The following is a 14,883-nucleotide window of genomic DNA, read 5'->3' as shown; positions in this document are numbered from 1 at the left end:
AATGTTGTTTCCATTTTGGGTTACAAGAGTCTGAAAGACATTTCTTGAGCCAAGTAAGTTTTAGTGATTTCATGTATGTGGCTACGTGTGGAATATTCAACCCTCCTTTCTCAATGGGGTGCACAGCAATGGATCGCTTGACTTTGTCTCGTTTTTTATCCCATACAAAAGTGAAGCACATATTTTGCACCTGAGATATCAGATGGTGTGGGGGATTGGGCAACATATTATTTTGTAAAACATTTTGTAAATGACACAGGCAAATGTTTATCCTTGGGAGATTTTCAAACAAAATTCAATATCCAGGTTCCGTTTTTTGATTTTTGTGGACTCGTCAGTGCGGTCAAGCAAAGATTGAGAAAACATAACATTCAATTAGAAAACAACAATGGTTTTAAATCGCACAAAACATTTGACATTGTAACTAGATCTCCAACAGGGAGCCAAAGTGTTTTATGATGTAATGTTGGGTGAACACACACTTCCCAATGCCTGCAAGAGCTGGGAAGGGATCATTGGCACAGAGGTTGAATGGCCGAGTGTTTTCATGGCCACAAAGAAAATCAAGGAAACAAAACTACGCTGGTTTCAGATGAAAATTAATTATAGAGTGCTTGTTACCAATAGTATTTTGAAAAGCATGGGTGTGACTGCTAGTGATGAGTGTACTTTTTGTAAACGAAAGAGAGACACAATATTGCATCATGGGAATGCGAGTGCGTGCAGACTTTTTGGAATGCATTTATTAATTGCCAAAGGGAGAAATGTGCAAATTGTACCCGGCTTGCTTTGAACCCTACTCTTGTACTGTTTGGCAATGACAATCAGACAAAAGTCGATGAAGGTTTTTCATACAAATTAATAATTGCCAGGTTTTTGTTTATAAGTGTAGACTTGCTAAAGTCCAACCAACTCTCAACATCTACTTCAGGAAACTTGCATAATTATGTACACAAAATAGACAAACAAGTACATCAGATTACAATGAGTTATGACAAATACATTCATAAGTGGGCTGCGTACACAGAGCTGATACACGAATAACTGCACACACTTTCCTGCTTTTATATTCCCAAAAAACACTTTATTTTCTGCCATTGTATACATAAGGTGTTTTTGTTAATGTCATAATATTCTGAATTGCCCTTCCATACTGTAAACCTACCAATACATGCATGTAACCTTTTCTGAATAAAACAAAATTGTGAAAACAAGGTGTACATAGAGAGATGTTATATAGTGTTACAAATGGTTGTTATGGGGTTCAGTTAGGGTTCAGGGTTGTTTAGGAAAACCTCCAAGCACGGAATCGACAGAAGCTATTTTGTCTGTGTAACTGTGTACGATAACATTATGTATGAACATTGTGTGTGTCTGTGACAGATCGTGTTCCAGGCCACCCGGCGAGAGAGCTGGACAGGAGACATCGGCTTGGATGACATTAAGGTCTATCTCAACTGCTCAGAAAGTGAGTTACACACACACACACACACACACACACACACACACACACACACACACACACACACACACACACACACACACACACACACACACACACACACACACACACACACGTACACACACACACACACACACACACACCAGGGGCGGATCAGTTGCTTTGTAAGGGGGGGGGGGGCACTTTGAATCGAAAGTGAATGTGATGGGCGCGAAGCGCCCGAATTTGCTAGGGGGGTCCGGGGGCATGCCCCCCCCCCCCCCCCCCCCCCGGAAATTTGTTTTGCCCAAAGAAGCAAAATGGTGCCATCTGGTGCCATTCAAACTTAGAAATGGTCATAGAATCAGCATAGATTTTTTTTTTCTTTTTTTTCGGGGGGGGGGGGGGGGGGGGGCACGTGCCCCCTGTGCCCCCCCCCCTCGTCCGCCCCTGCACACACACACACACAGCACTGATGCCTTTTTAGGAAATCATTTCATACACACATTCTAACTGACCACAGCAAGCAGTCAGGGTGGTGATTGTTGGTATGTGACTGAGTGGAGGGACGGTCTGATCCCGTAGTCATGCATGGCCACATCTGAGAAGGAGAAGGAAATGGAGTTGGCCTGTAAGGTGATGTGCTAGCTGTTGGGATGGGTGGGGTGCTTTCGTCAAGTATATATCCATACATATTTTCTTTAGACTGAATTTTGAACCTAGCTTTAAATTTCGATGACGTCACTCCGAAGGCATTCTGGTTTCTTTCAGATAAGAAAACAGCTAGACTGTGTCCTCACGGCAAAGTAACATTTCCTTCTTGGTGACGATTAATTTGGTTGAGAGTTTTGTCTAACCGTACAATGAACTTTCCATGTTGCTGTTGTTGAACCACAAGGTCCTGCCTAGAGTTCATGTTGCCCTCTGTCTGTTCAATGTGACAGTGACGGTAGGAACGACTCCACGAGCAGACGACATCACCACAGCCAGTTCTGTCACCACCATGCAGCCCCCACCAGGCTCCACTGGCGTGACAACACCCCCACCACCACCGCCTACCACCACCACTACTGCGACGACCACCACCACCACTACTACAACAACCACTCCTGAACCAACGACAACAACGACCAGCACAACAACGACAACGACAATGCAGACGACACAAGCCACATCACCAACATCAACAACCACGACCACTATGCCGACATCAACAACATCATTACAAACAGTAACAACAAGATACACAATGAGAGACACGTCCACGCCTTTGACGTCAACGTCGGCAGAAACACACGCGCCTTATTCAACCAGAGTCGTAAGTGGAGGAACGACCTTGACACCGAACGGGGAACGAACGACAACTCCAGACATCCACGGGCAGCGAACGACAACTCCTGGTATGAACCAGCAACGAACGACAACCCCTGGCCACAACCAGGACTTTTCAACCAGGCAATCCACCGCCTCCTCCATCCTGCCTTCGTCATCCACGACAGACGTCTCTGGATCGGGGTCGTCAGAGGGAGATAACATCAAAGATTACACAGAGGGGGAGGTGGGGGGAGAGGGGGAGGGGTCTGAAACCGACACTCGCTCCGCCTCCAGCAGTCAAGGGGCGGGGCCTACCGTGTCGGACTACCTGCCACTCATCATCGGCGTGACCCTGGGCGTGTTGGTGGGCGTGGCTGTGGTGGGCGTGCTGGCGTGGCTGTGGACTCGCAACAAGCGGAAGCAGAAAGCTCTGAGGGTGGAGGAGGACCAGCTCAACATCATCGGCAGTATAGAGCCGTCCTCCTACTCTTACCCCCTCTCTGGATCTGAACATTGACTACAGCATCGTCACCGGCAATACAGGACATCGTCACCGGCAATACAGGACATCGTCACCGGCAATACAGGACATCGTCACCGGCAATATAGGACATCAAAGTTGAGCAGTGTTCCCGCCCCTACCCTCCCGCCGGTGTCTAACTTTGGCTCCAACGCCAATAAGGGCACAACAGACCCCAGCCCCTGCTCTACACCGGCAATATAGAACATCATCCACAGCAATATAGGACATCAGCATTGAGCCGTGTTTCTACCCCTACCCTCCGGTGTCTAACTTTGGCTACAACACCTATAAGGGCGTTACAGAGCCCGCCTCCCACTCTACACGCGTTCTCGATCCAACGTCGGCAGTGTAATAGACCAACAACATCATAAGCATGGAGCAGAGGCTACAATATCGTCATCAGCAATACAGGATATCATCCACAGCAGTTTTATTGAGCCGTGCCTTTACCCCTACGATCCCGCCGGTGTCCAACTTTGACTACAACATCAATCAGGGCGCCACTGAGCCCGCCGCCCTCTCCACATCCCGTCTCGATCTGAACATCGACATTGACATCTTCGGTGGTATACAGACCAGCATCACCTGAAGTACAGAGTACATCTCTGATTTCAACATTCCGTTTGATTCGTAATCGGCAGTGAAATAGACCGACATCATCTGAAGTACAGAGAACGGCTCCTGCTTCGACTTTTCCTTTGGTCTGAACACTGATCTTAAGGCCAACCAAAAGTACAGATCACAGCCCTTATTCCAACATTAGGCCAACACCACCAGATGTATAGAACACAGCCCTTATTCCAACATTAGGCCAACACCACCAGATGTATAGATCACAGCTCTTATTCCACCATTAGGCCAACACCACCAGATGTATAGATCACAGCCCTTATTCCAACATTAGGCCAACACCACCAGAAGTATAGAACACAGCCCTTATTCCAACATTAGGCCAACACCACCAGAAGTACAGATCACAGCCCTTATTCCAACATTAGGCCAACACCACCAGAAGTACAGATCACAGCCCTTATTCCAACATTAGGCCAACACCACCAGAAGTATAGAACACAGCTCTTATTCCACCATTCCATCCGATTCATTATCAGCAGTGTAATAGACCAACACCACCAGAAGTATAGAACACAGCTCTTATTCCACCATTCCATCCGATTCATTATCAGCAGTGTAATAGACCAACAGCATCAGAAGTACAGAGACTAGCCCCTGCCGCTTCTTTTCATTTGATATCAACATTGATCTGAATACCAACCGGAAGTACAGGACACAGCTCTTATTCCAACATTCTGTCCAATTCATAATCAGCAGTGTAATAGGGGCACAGTTTGTATTGTACAACGTTGATTCTGTCCATCTTTATACCACAGACCAACCCCCCTGCACCCACCCCCTTCTGCCTCCTCCCTTCACAATAAAACAACTGTTCGTGTTGAGCATAACAAATTATTATAGAGGGGTACCAAACATACTCCCACACGAAAAGCTGGTGACAAGTTTCTTGGAGACCAAACATACTCCCACACGAAAAGCTGGTGACAAGTTTCTTGGGTACCAAACATACTCCCACACGAAAAGCTGGTGACAAGTTTCTTGGGGACCAAACATACTCCCACACGAAAAGCTGGTGACAAGTTTCTTGGGGACCAAACATACTCCCACACGAAATGCTGGTGACACGTTTCTTGGGTACCAAACATACTCCCACACGAAAAGCTGGTGACAAGTTTCTTGGGTACCAAACATACTCCCACACAAAACGCTGGTGACAAGTTTATTGGGGACCAAACATACTCCCACACGAAAAGCTGGTGACAAGTTTCTTGGGTACCAAACATACTCTCACACGAAAAGCTGGTGACAAGTTTCTAGGGTGGGTTGGGGGAGGGGGGAGGATGAGATGGCGGGAGGGGGGGGGGGGTTGGTTGACTCTGATTGGCTGAGTGTTTGTACTGTATGTGTAATGTACATTAATTTTTTACATTTAGTCAAGTTTTGACTAAATGTTTTAACATAGAGGGGGGAATCAAAGACGAGGGTCGTGGTGTATGTGTGTCTGTCTGTCTGTCTGTCTGTCTGTCTGTGTGTGTGTAGAGCGATTCAGACTAAACTACTGGACCGATCTTTATGAAATTTGACATGAGAGTTCCTGGGTATGATATCCTCACACGTTTTTTTCATTTTTTTTATAAATGTCTTTGATGACGTTATATCCGGCTTTTCGTGAAAGTTGAGGCGGCACTGTCACGCTCTCATTTTTAAACCAAATTGGTTGAAATTTTGGTCAAGTAATCTCCGACGAAGCCCGGACTTCGGTATTGCATTTCAGCTTGGTGGAAATTAATTAATGACTTTGGTCATTAAAAATCTGAAAATTGTAAAAAAAAAAAAAATATTTTATGAAACGATACAAATTTACGTTCATCTTAATATTCTCCATCATTTTCTGATTCCAAAAACATATAAATATGTTATATTTGGATTAAAAACAAGCTCTGAAAATTAAAAATGTAAAAATTATTATCAAAATTAAATTTTCGAAATCAATTTAAAAACACTTTCATCTTATTCCTTGTCGGTTCCTGATTCCAAAAACATATAGATATGATATGTTTGGATTGAAAACACGCTTAGAAAGTTAAAACGAAGAGAGGTACAGAAAAGCGTGCTATCCTTAGCGCAACTACTACCCCGCTCTTCTTGTCAATTTCACTGCCTTTGCCACGGGCGGTGGACTGACGATGCTACGAGTATACGGTCTTGCTGCGTTGCATTGCGTTCAGTTTCATTCTGTGAGTTCGACAGCTACTTGACTAAATGTTGTATTTTCGCCTTATGCGACTTGTTTTTCCTTATCGTCAGTTCTGTGCGATTGCTTTTGTTTTGCTTGTTTGAAATGATCGACTGAATAATGAATTGTAAATTACGTTTTATTACACATGTTCGGCTTGTGTGTTGTTATGTTGTGTGTGTTGTTCTTTTTGTGTGTTGTTCTGTTGTGTGTGTTGTTCTGTTGTGTGTGTTGTTCTGTTGTGTGTGTGTTGTTCTGTTGTGTGTGTGTTGTTATGTTGTGTGTGTGTGTGTGTTTTGTTTTTGTTTTGGTCATTCATCACATGGTTTTTAATTATCAACAATGAGAAAATGTCTGTCAGGCAGTTTTGCATTATTCCATTTATTTGTAATCAATCATGATTGGTTTAGTCACAGCTGATTCATACATTAGACATCATCAGCACTTCATTAAATATCTCCCGCAGTTGCCTTTTCAAGTTACTGATCTTGGTCGGAAGTTTATACTATTTAATATCATGTTTTTTCAATGTATTATTATTATAATTTGTTTTGCAGGCTGACGCAACTGTTGATCTATATTTTCATATGCTTACAGCTTCGCTAGCCTGAGTAACGAAACACGGTCCATGAATCACAAATCTAAAGGGATAGTGCAAGGGAGACCAGCATGTCGAACTGATGCCCTCATTGCAATTGTGTCCCTTCCCATTCAGTCTAGTATGGGGAACTTTTTTTTCTCGAAGAGATTCTACTGAAGGATTGTTCATGAATGTTAATCTCGATTCTCGTAATTGTCAGAATCCACTTTTTCTCTTCTTTTGTTCTTAAAACTAAGGTTTGTTGGGTACGTTCGTTATATGTACAGCAATGGTGGTTGTCATGTATGGCTTTTTCCCCAGAGAGATGGTTATGTACAAATAAGTGGACAGTTTCTTGTTGCAGGTTTTTTATTTTATTATTTGGTCCTTCTTCTGTTAAGGGATTCATGAATATAGGTTTAGTTTGCTTAAATTGTTTTGAATCAGTCACAATTGTATAACGTTTTGCACGGCTGCATTTGTGTGTGTGTGTGTGTGTATGTTTGGTTTAAACAGTTTTATTGGGATAATTGCAAACAACAATACCGCATACAATCAATGCGTGTATGTTTGGTTTAAACAGTTTTATTGGGATAATTGCAAACAACAATACCGCATACAATCAATGCGTGTATGTTTGGTTTAAACAGTTCTATTGGGATAATTGTAAATAACAACACCGCATACAATCAATGCGTGTATGTTTGGTTTAAACAGTTTTATTGGGATAATTGCAAATAACAATACCGCATACAATCAATGCGTGTATGTTTGAGGGGAAGAGGGAGGAGGGTGTGTGTGCTTTTTTATTTTTTATTTTTTAGGTGTGAATGTGAGATGTCTGACAGCATCATATTTACTGTGTGCACATTTGCATTAAAAACATTATTTCAAATATATATGCCACCTCAATGCATTGTTGAAATACAAGTCATGAAACACAACTCTTTACTGGAATCGTGTCCAAATTGATACTTAGTCTGTCGTCAAGTTCATATCACGTGAACGTGAGGAAGGCAAACAAGAGCGGAGTTTAAAAACAAGTCGTGTAAGGCGAAATTACTACATTTAGTCAAGCTGTCGAACTCACAGAATGAAACTGAACGCACTGCATTTTTTCACCAAGACTGCATACTCGTAGTTTCGTCAGTCCACCGCTCGCGCTGAGTAGGATAACACGCTTTTCAATTCTGTATCTCTATTCTTTTTAGCGTACTGAGTTTGTTTTTAATTCAAATATATCATATCTATATGTTTTTGGAATCAGGGACCGACAAGGAATAAGATGAAATTGTTTCTAAATCGATTTCGGAGAATTAATTTTAATCATAATTTTCATATTTTTAATTTTCAGAGCTTGTTTGAAATCCACATATAACATATGTATATGTTTTTGAAATCAGAAAATGACGAAGAATAACATATACACTACCATCGATATCAATTAATAATCAGGTAAAAACATTTGTATCACCACCACCACTTTTCTGTTTGTTTTTGTATCTTGCTTTTCTGTTTGATATAGTTTTCTGAAATGAGCATTTCTATTTAGTCCGCCATCATGCTTACCACAGTTATGTTTTCACTAGGATTGCTTAAAATAAGCACTATGCTTAAGTTAGAAACCCTAAATGCCATATAATGTTTATTTCATGATAAAAATTGAATAAAGTCTTGTTTAAACAAATTATTAACCAGAAAAAAGAACGAAAGAATGAAACTGCACGAATCGCTTAGTGCAAGAGTACGTGCAAGGTATAATTTGACTGCGGCCCCCCCCACACCCCCTCCCCCCCCCCACACACACACACATAAACACGTAAGGAACAAATACAATGACAAGTGTAGAACTCGAACGATCAATACATAGATAAAAGCATTGATTAATCAAACAGTAAATACAAAAAACTTAACTGCACGCTTGAAGTCTTACTGATTTCAGTTCACAGATCTTGCTAACATCACTTACACTGACACAACGGTTGTTTGATAATACCAAACAGATCTTGCTAACATCACTTACACTGACACAATGGTTGTTTGATAATACCAAACAGATCTTGCTAACATCACTTACACTGACACAACGGTTGTTTGATAATACCAAACAATACAACAATTTCCTGAAATGTACGCTGTTTGAGTTATTAAACAATTTCAACAATTCCTTTTTGTTGTGCCCAGAATGAAAGAATCCGATTAAACTGATTTGTGTATGCCGCGGTGTGTGTCCTTTCATTGTCCGTGTGTGACTCGGCTATCTCGTGACAGAGAGAGAGAGAGAGAGAGAGAGAGAGAGAGAGAGAGAGAGAGAGAGAGAGAGAGAGAGAGAGAGAGAGAGAGAGAGAGGAGAGAGAGACATAGACAGAGAGAGAGACAAAGAGAGACAGAGACAGAGACAAAGAGAGAGAGAGAGAGAGAGAGAGAGAGAGAGAGAGAGAGAGAGAGAGAGAGAGAGAGAGAGAGAGAGAGAGAGAGAGAGAGAGAGAGAGAGAGAGAGAGAGAGAGATCTTCAAACATAACCTATTAGAATGCGACCATGTACGTGAATAACATTCAGCTTAAACACGGATATTTTCATAGCTTGGTTCTGAATGTACTCACACTGGACGCCCAGGGCTTTTGAATTGATTTCTATCTGTCCGGATCTCTTGTATGGGAAAGTAGTTTTGTGTTCAGATCTGACATTGACACAAGGTGAATACATTCTTCAAGTCACTGTCTAGAACTCTACACATGCCAACAAGCAAGCCAGTGGTTGTCTCAGTTACCTGTGTATGGGAACACCGCACAACGCCAGGTATGTCTCTAAAATAGCCGGGGGGGGGGCAGGGGGGGTAGGGGGGGGCAGGGGGGGGGGTGGGCTGGGGCTGGGGGTAGGCTGGTGCATGTTAGGACCATTTTCCCGCGGGTTTGGGTGCAAGTCGGATGGATTGGATTGGATTGGATAAGATTTATAGTCCAGTGAGGTTACCCTCATGGAAATTCGGGCTGCTTTCTCCCCGGGGAAAGCGAGCTGCCATATATACGGCGCTACCCATATTTTTTTTTCCTGCATGCGTGTATTCATGTTTCCTAGGACTTAATGCCGTGTGAGATGGAATTTTTTTACTTAATTCCAAGTCCCACGGGTATTTGATGGACATTTTTATCTATGCCTATACAATTTTGCCAGGAAAGACCCTTTTGTCAATCGTGGGATCTTTAACGTGCACACCCCAATGTAGTGTACACGAAGGGACCTCGGTTTTTCGTCTCATCCGAAAGACTAGCACTTGAACCCACCACCTAGGTTAGGAAAGGGGGGAGAAAATTGCGGCCTGACCCAGGCCTGAACACGCAACCTCTCGCGTCCGAGCGCAAGTGCGTTACCACTCGGCCACCCAGTCCCAGTCGAAGCACATAACCACATTTTCTGACATCAGGTTAAACTATAGGAGAAAGAGAAGGACGGTCAGTTAACTATGTATGTACCACAGTGAAAAGAATAAATAAAACGCTGTTCATGTGGGGGGTGTATTGACGACAGGGGGCGCTGTGGTAATGTCTGGACACGCTAGAACTCTGTGTGTTGATCGCTGTTAGGACCCTTACCCGCACTTTTCACGACATGTCAAAGCTGGTCCCGATACTTGCTGTGCCCTATTTCTTAACGTATTGAAACTCTGTGTGTTGGTTCTGGATAAGAAAGCTATTTCTTCTCACGCAGAACGATCGTCAAAACAGTATGACGGATTTCCAAACCACAAACAATTTCAATAGACAATTGTGCCAAAAAGCCCTCGCATTTTGTAAAGGAATGCAAAGAAACGACTTGCTCTCTGCTCCAAACGTGAAGAACTTGACATGAAAGCATTGCACTACACGTTACTGAGACGGCTTTCACACAAGTGTTATATACAGACACGGGAACGAAGTTGTGAAAGAAATAACAGAAAATCAGGACGAAATCTTCTCCCGAGATAATAAAACAAAATCTCTTAGCAGACACAGAGAGAGAGAGAGAGAGAGAGAGAGAGAGAGAGAGAGAGAGAGAGAGAGAGAGAGAGAGAGAGAGAGAGAGAGAGAGAGAGAGAGAGAGAGAGAGAGAGAGAGAGAGAGAGAGAGAGAGAGAGAGAGAGAGAGCCTACTGGAATATATATACTTCAGTAGGATCTCTGAGGGCCTGATCCCCGCACTCCCCCCAGACAAGTTCCTCACCCCGGCCGTTAGCGGACGACGGAGAGTCATTACCACAAGGTTCCAGGGGAATAAAAGCAGCAATATCATCGAGCGACAAGCTGTCAACAACACACGAGGCTTCCGCATCCCCACCTGCAAGACAGACCAGTACAAGAACTCCTTCTTCGTACGGACAGTCGCAGAGTGGAATCAGCTGAGTGACGCAGACCTTCCAGCACGACCAGCCCAGCCAGCCAGCGCAGCATCTTCAGCGCTGAGACTGCCGTCATCAGGGCTGCCCCAACACTGATCGCCTACAGAGCCCAGTAGTTTTTATCATTTTAACAAGTTACAAAGAGTGGGAAAGACATTGAAGCAACAGCCTGTATGACTCGTCCCACCAAAGTCAGGACTTTTATTGTACTCTAAATTATTATTATGCGCTCTCCCGCATCCGTTGCGAAGATGACCAACAGTGGTCCCTGCAACGTGACAAATCCAGATCCAGATACTTCTTGAATTCTTGTATATCATTATCGGTAGAGGTCAAATTATAAACAATAAACAGAAGGAAAATACAGGGGGGGGGGGGGGGGGGGCTGGTGCATGGATACGTCAACCCTTTACTGTGATCCATGTTAGGACCATTTTTACGCGGTTTTGGGTGCAAGTCGCAGCACATTACCACATTTTCTGTACAAATGTTCGTACACATTGAAATGCGTCTGCTTGTGTTGAATCTCAAGAAGAAAGCTGTATTATTGAGAAACTTAACAGGCAGCAAACGACCAATGTCGGTTATCCAAACCAAACAATTGTGCTAACAATGGCTCCCGATTCTTACTGACAGACTGGCTGTTCGCTATGTACCGCACAACACTAACAGGTAAAGATAACATAGTCAATGTTCTTTGCTGTTGTATCTCAGTCTTTCAGGGTTTTAGGCTGATGTCACATTAGAGACCCCCCCCCCCCCCCCCATGCGTGTCTACTGGACAGAAGAACCCCAGTACGTTGCCCCCAATTATCTCGTGCCATTAGTTAAATGTCTAAATGAGTGTTTTTTCTCAATGACACTCTCTGGTTTTAACACTCACACTCACATCTGTATCTGGGGTGGAGTGTTTGTTGGATGGGGGGGAGGGGGGGGGGGGGCACTTGTCCTACCACAGTGTGGAGCAGACGGCTGGGGGTAATTGCCGTAGGACGGCAGTTGTCCGGGGGGTGGGGGTGGGGGTGGGGGGCGGATTAGCCAGCTACTACTCTTTGACATCAGCGCATGTTGCCATGTTTGACCACAACAGTGGTTGGTTCTAGGTCTTGCACCGTATGGAGGGACGGTATGAAAGCTCCTTCGTTAATCCTGTCCTTAACTGGGCCAAGTCGACTGCGTGAAGTATACTTCGTTAAGTCTGTCCTTAACTGGGCCAAGTCGACTGCGTGAAGTATACTTCGCGACGCTGGCCGCACGGAGTTTTAGCACGGAGTTTTAGCACGGAGTTTTAGCACGGAGTTTTAGCACGGAGTTTTAACACGGAGTTTTGGGTAAAAAGACTTCGCGAAATCGACTTCGGGCTGAATTCAGGACAGGCTTCAGGACAACACGCGTTGACTGGTTCACAAGGAATATATACATTGTCTTCCTTACTGTCGCTCGTTCTGCTTTGTTGGTTGGTTTCTTCCTTTATATTTCTTCTTCCATTATACGTTTTACTGATGAAAGCAGAATATACCAAAATGACGACAATCCCTGCATGTATCCAAGTGCTAAGCCAAGTTGTTTTTTTCTCACGGTTTTGGTGCCTTTGTGTTTATAATATCCTAACCTTTCAGTTGATACCATACTTGTTGACATACCTTCTTTTTTAAATCTGGACTTGCGCCAAGGTCTGTAAACCTTTTGTAAATAAAACTTTTTCATGAGCGCTCTGAAAGGCAACATTTTGACATAAAATATTGTCGAAAGCCAGTTACAAAACTCGCATACACATTTACTGAATTGTGTTCCTGTGAATGAGAGAGCAATGCTGTGGTGTCTGTATGGAACTGAAATGAGACTCCAGTGCCCCCCCCCCCCCCACCCCTAAAGAAAAAAACACCCCAGCGCGCTTTACTTGTATGTAGACTCAAAGTCTATGTTTGACCATGGGAATAATTATTTTCAGTTGTATTATATACAGTCTGCTTGGCAAGCAAGCACGGATACCACAAGACCCATCCAAATCTGCTTGACTTTTTTGCAAAAAATACAGCAGGCCTTCTGGTGTGTTCCTTCAGTGGGTAAATGACGACACCCTTTTTGAATTCGGTCCAAATATTCCTGCTACCCCCGTGCAGTGAAGGTTTTACACAGCTGAACAAACGATAAAGAATTAATATCACACCGACGGAGAGAGAGAAAGTTCCCTTTGTACATTTGAATGGTCTTTCAGGCGAGGATATTGGCTCTCCACCAATATTATGTAGATCATCGATACATGCAATATATTATCTGTCCACCCCCCACGTGAAGGGTGCCTTTGTCGGACACTATCAAGGTGTCAGATTGACAAAATATGTCTGAATTTCGTCTCTTTTCGGTTAATTTTTCTGTAGCGTGTATGCTCACGGATGCAAAGAAATTCTATCACTACCAATGATTTTTTTTTTAGTGAGGTTTTGTTTGGTTGTTTTGGGCTTGAAGTAATTAAAGAATTTTAAAAAACCCACTTTGTGTGAATATGACACACAGCGACAGCTATATTGTCAGTGGAGACAGTGCCCGGTAGGTTTACGAGTGAGATCGCCAGCTTGTCTATCGGTAAGGTCCATGTTGTAATTCGATTATTTTCTGCCTCAGATTTTGACAAGCGGATACATGTACATATTTGTCAGAGCCAAGACGAATGGCGTCTGTCGCACATTGTCAAAGTGCCGCACCGAAACCATTCTTTCTGATTTGTGTGTCCTTTATAAATTATATTACACTAGCAGTTAAACCCGGCTTCGTCCGGGAGTAAGCGGAGCCCTGTAGCAATTTAAGACGCTCGCTATCCCATTATCATTAGCTTTACTTCCTTTGTTTGGATACAAAAAAAGAGTTATCTCCCTTACCTTCTAGAAATTTCCGGAACTCTCCAGTTAATTTTTCTTTCTTCATTTCTTCCCCTCATAGGAGCAATAGCGAGTCTCTAATATCACTGGCATGATGTGCTTGCTACAGGTGAACAGTAGGCACTGAACTGGTCTTGCACCATATAGGCTGTATTCAATAAATGGGAGGTCCATAATCTGAGAAAGGAAACAATGAATCAAGAAACTAAAACCCAGGTGCACATCTGCGGCACCTAGGGAGTGTACGTGCACACTATCTTGTTCCTGCCTCTTGCCATCTCAGAGGTATGGCGACCACAGACAGACAGACAGACACACACACACACAGACAGACAGACACTCTCTTTCTCTTCGCCCGGGAGTAAGCGGAGCCCTGTTGCAATTTAAGACGCTCGCTATCCCATTATGATTAGCTTTACCTCCTTTGTTTGGATACAAAAAAAGAGTTATCTCCCTTACCTTCTAGAAATTTCCGGAACTGTCCAGTTAATTTTTCATTCTTCATTTCTTCCCCTCATAGGAGCAATAGCAAGTCTCTAATATCACTGGCATGATGTGCTTGCTACAGGTGAACAGTTATCTCCCTTACCTTCTAGAAATTTCCGGAACTGTCCATTTAATTTTTCATTCTTCATTTCTTCCCCTCATAGGAGCAATAGCAAGTCTCTAATATCACTGGCATGATGTGCTTGCTACAGGTGAACAGTAGGCACTGAACTGGTCTTGCACCATATAGGCTGTATTCAATAAATGGGAGGTCCATAATCTGAGAAAGGAAACAATGAATCAAGAAACTAAAACCCAGGTGCACATCTGCGGCACCTAGGGAGTGTACGTGCACACTATCTTGTTCCTGCCTCTTGCCATCTCAGAGGCATGGCGACCACAGACAAAAAAGAGTTATCTCCCTTACCTTCTAGAAATTTCCGGAACTGTCCAGTTAATTTTTCATTCTTCATTTC

The 14,883-nt window shown here is 43.4% G+C and overlaps 1 protein-coding gene across 1 annotated transcript in view; it reads left to right on the top strand.

Annotated features, from left to right (window-relative positions):
* The window catches only part of LOC138970498 (zonadhesin-like), an 18,466-nt gene extending 13,490 nt beyond the window's left edge, over positions 1-4,976 (top strand). The window contains exons 7-8 of the mRNA XM_070342953.1: positions 1,384-1,468; positions 2,386-4,976. Coding sequence (XP_070199054.1) covers positions 1,384-1,468; positions 2,386-3,272 — 972 coding nt within the window. The 3' untranslated portion in view covers positions 3,273-4,976. The remainder of the gene's footprint in view (positions 1-1,383; positions 1,469-2,385) is intronic.
* Positions 4,977-14,883: the final 9,907 nt, after the last annotated feature.

This window comes from Littorina saxatilis, linkage group LG7 (assembly GCF_037325665.1).
Source record: "Littorina saxatilis isolate snail1 linkage group LG7, US_GU_Lsax_2.0, whole genome shotgun sequence".
In the NCBI taxonomy this organism is placed as follows: domain Eukaryota; kingdom Metazoa; phylum Mollusca; class Gastropoda; order Littorinimorpha; family Littorinidae; genus Littorina; species Littorina saxatilis.
This window is presented reverse-complemented; position numbering and strand designations above follow the sequence as displayed.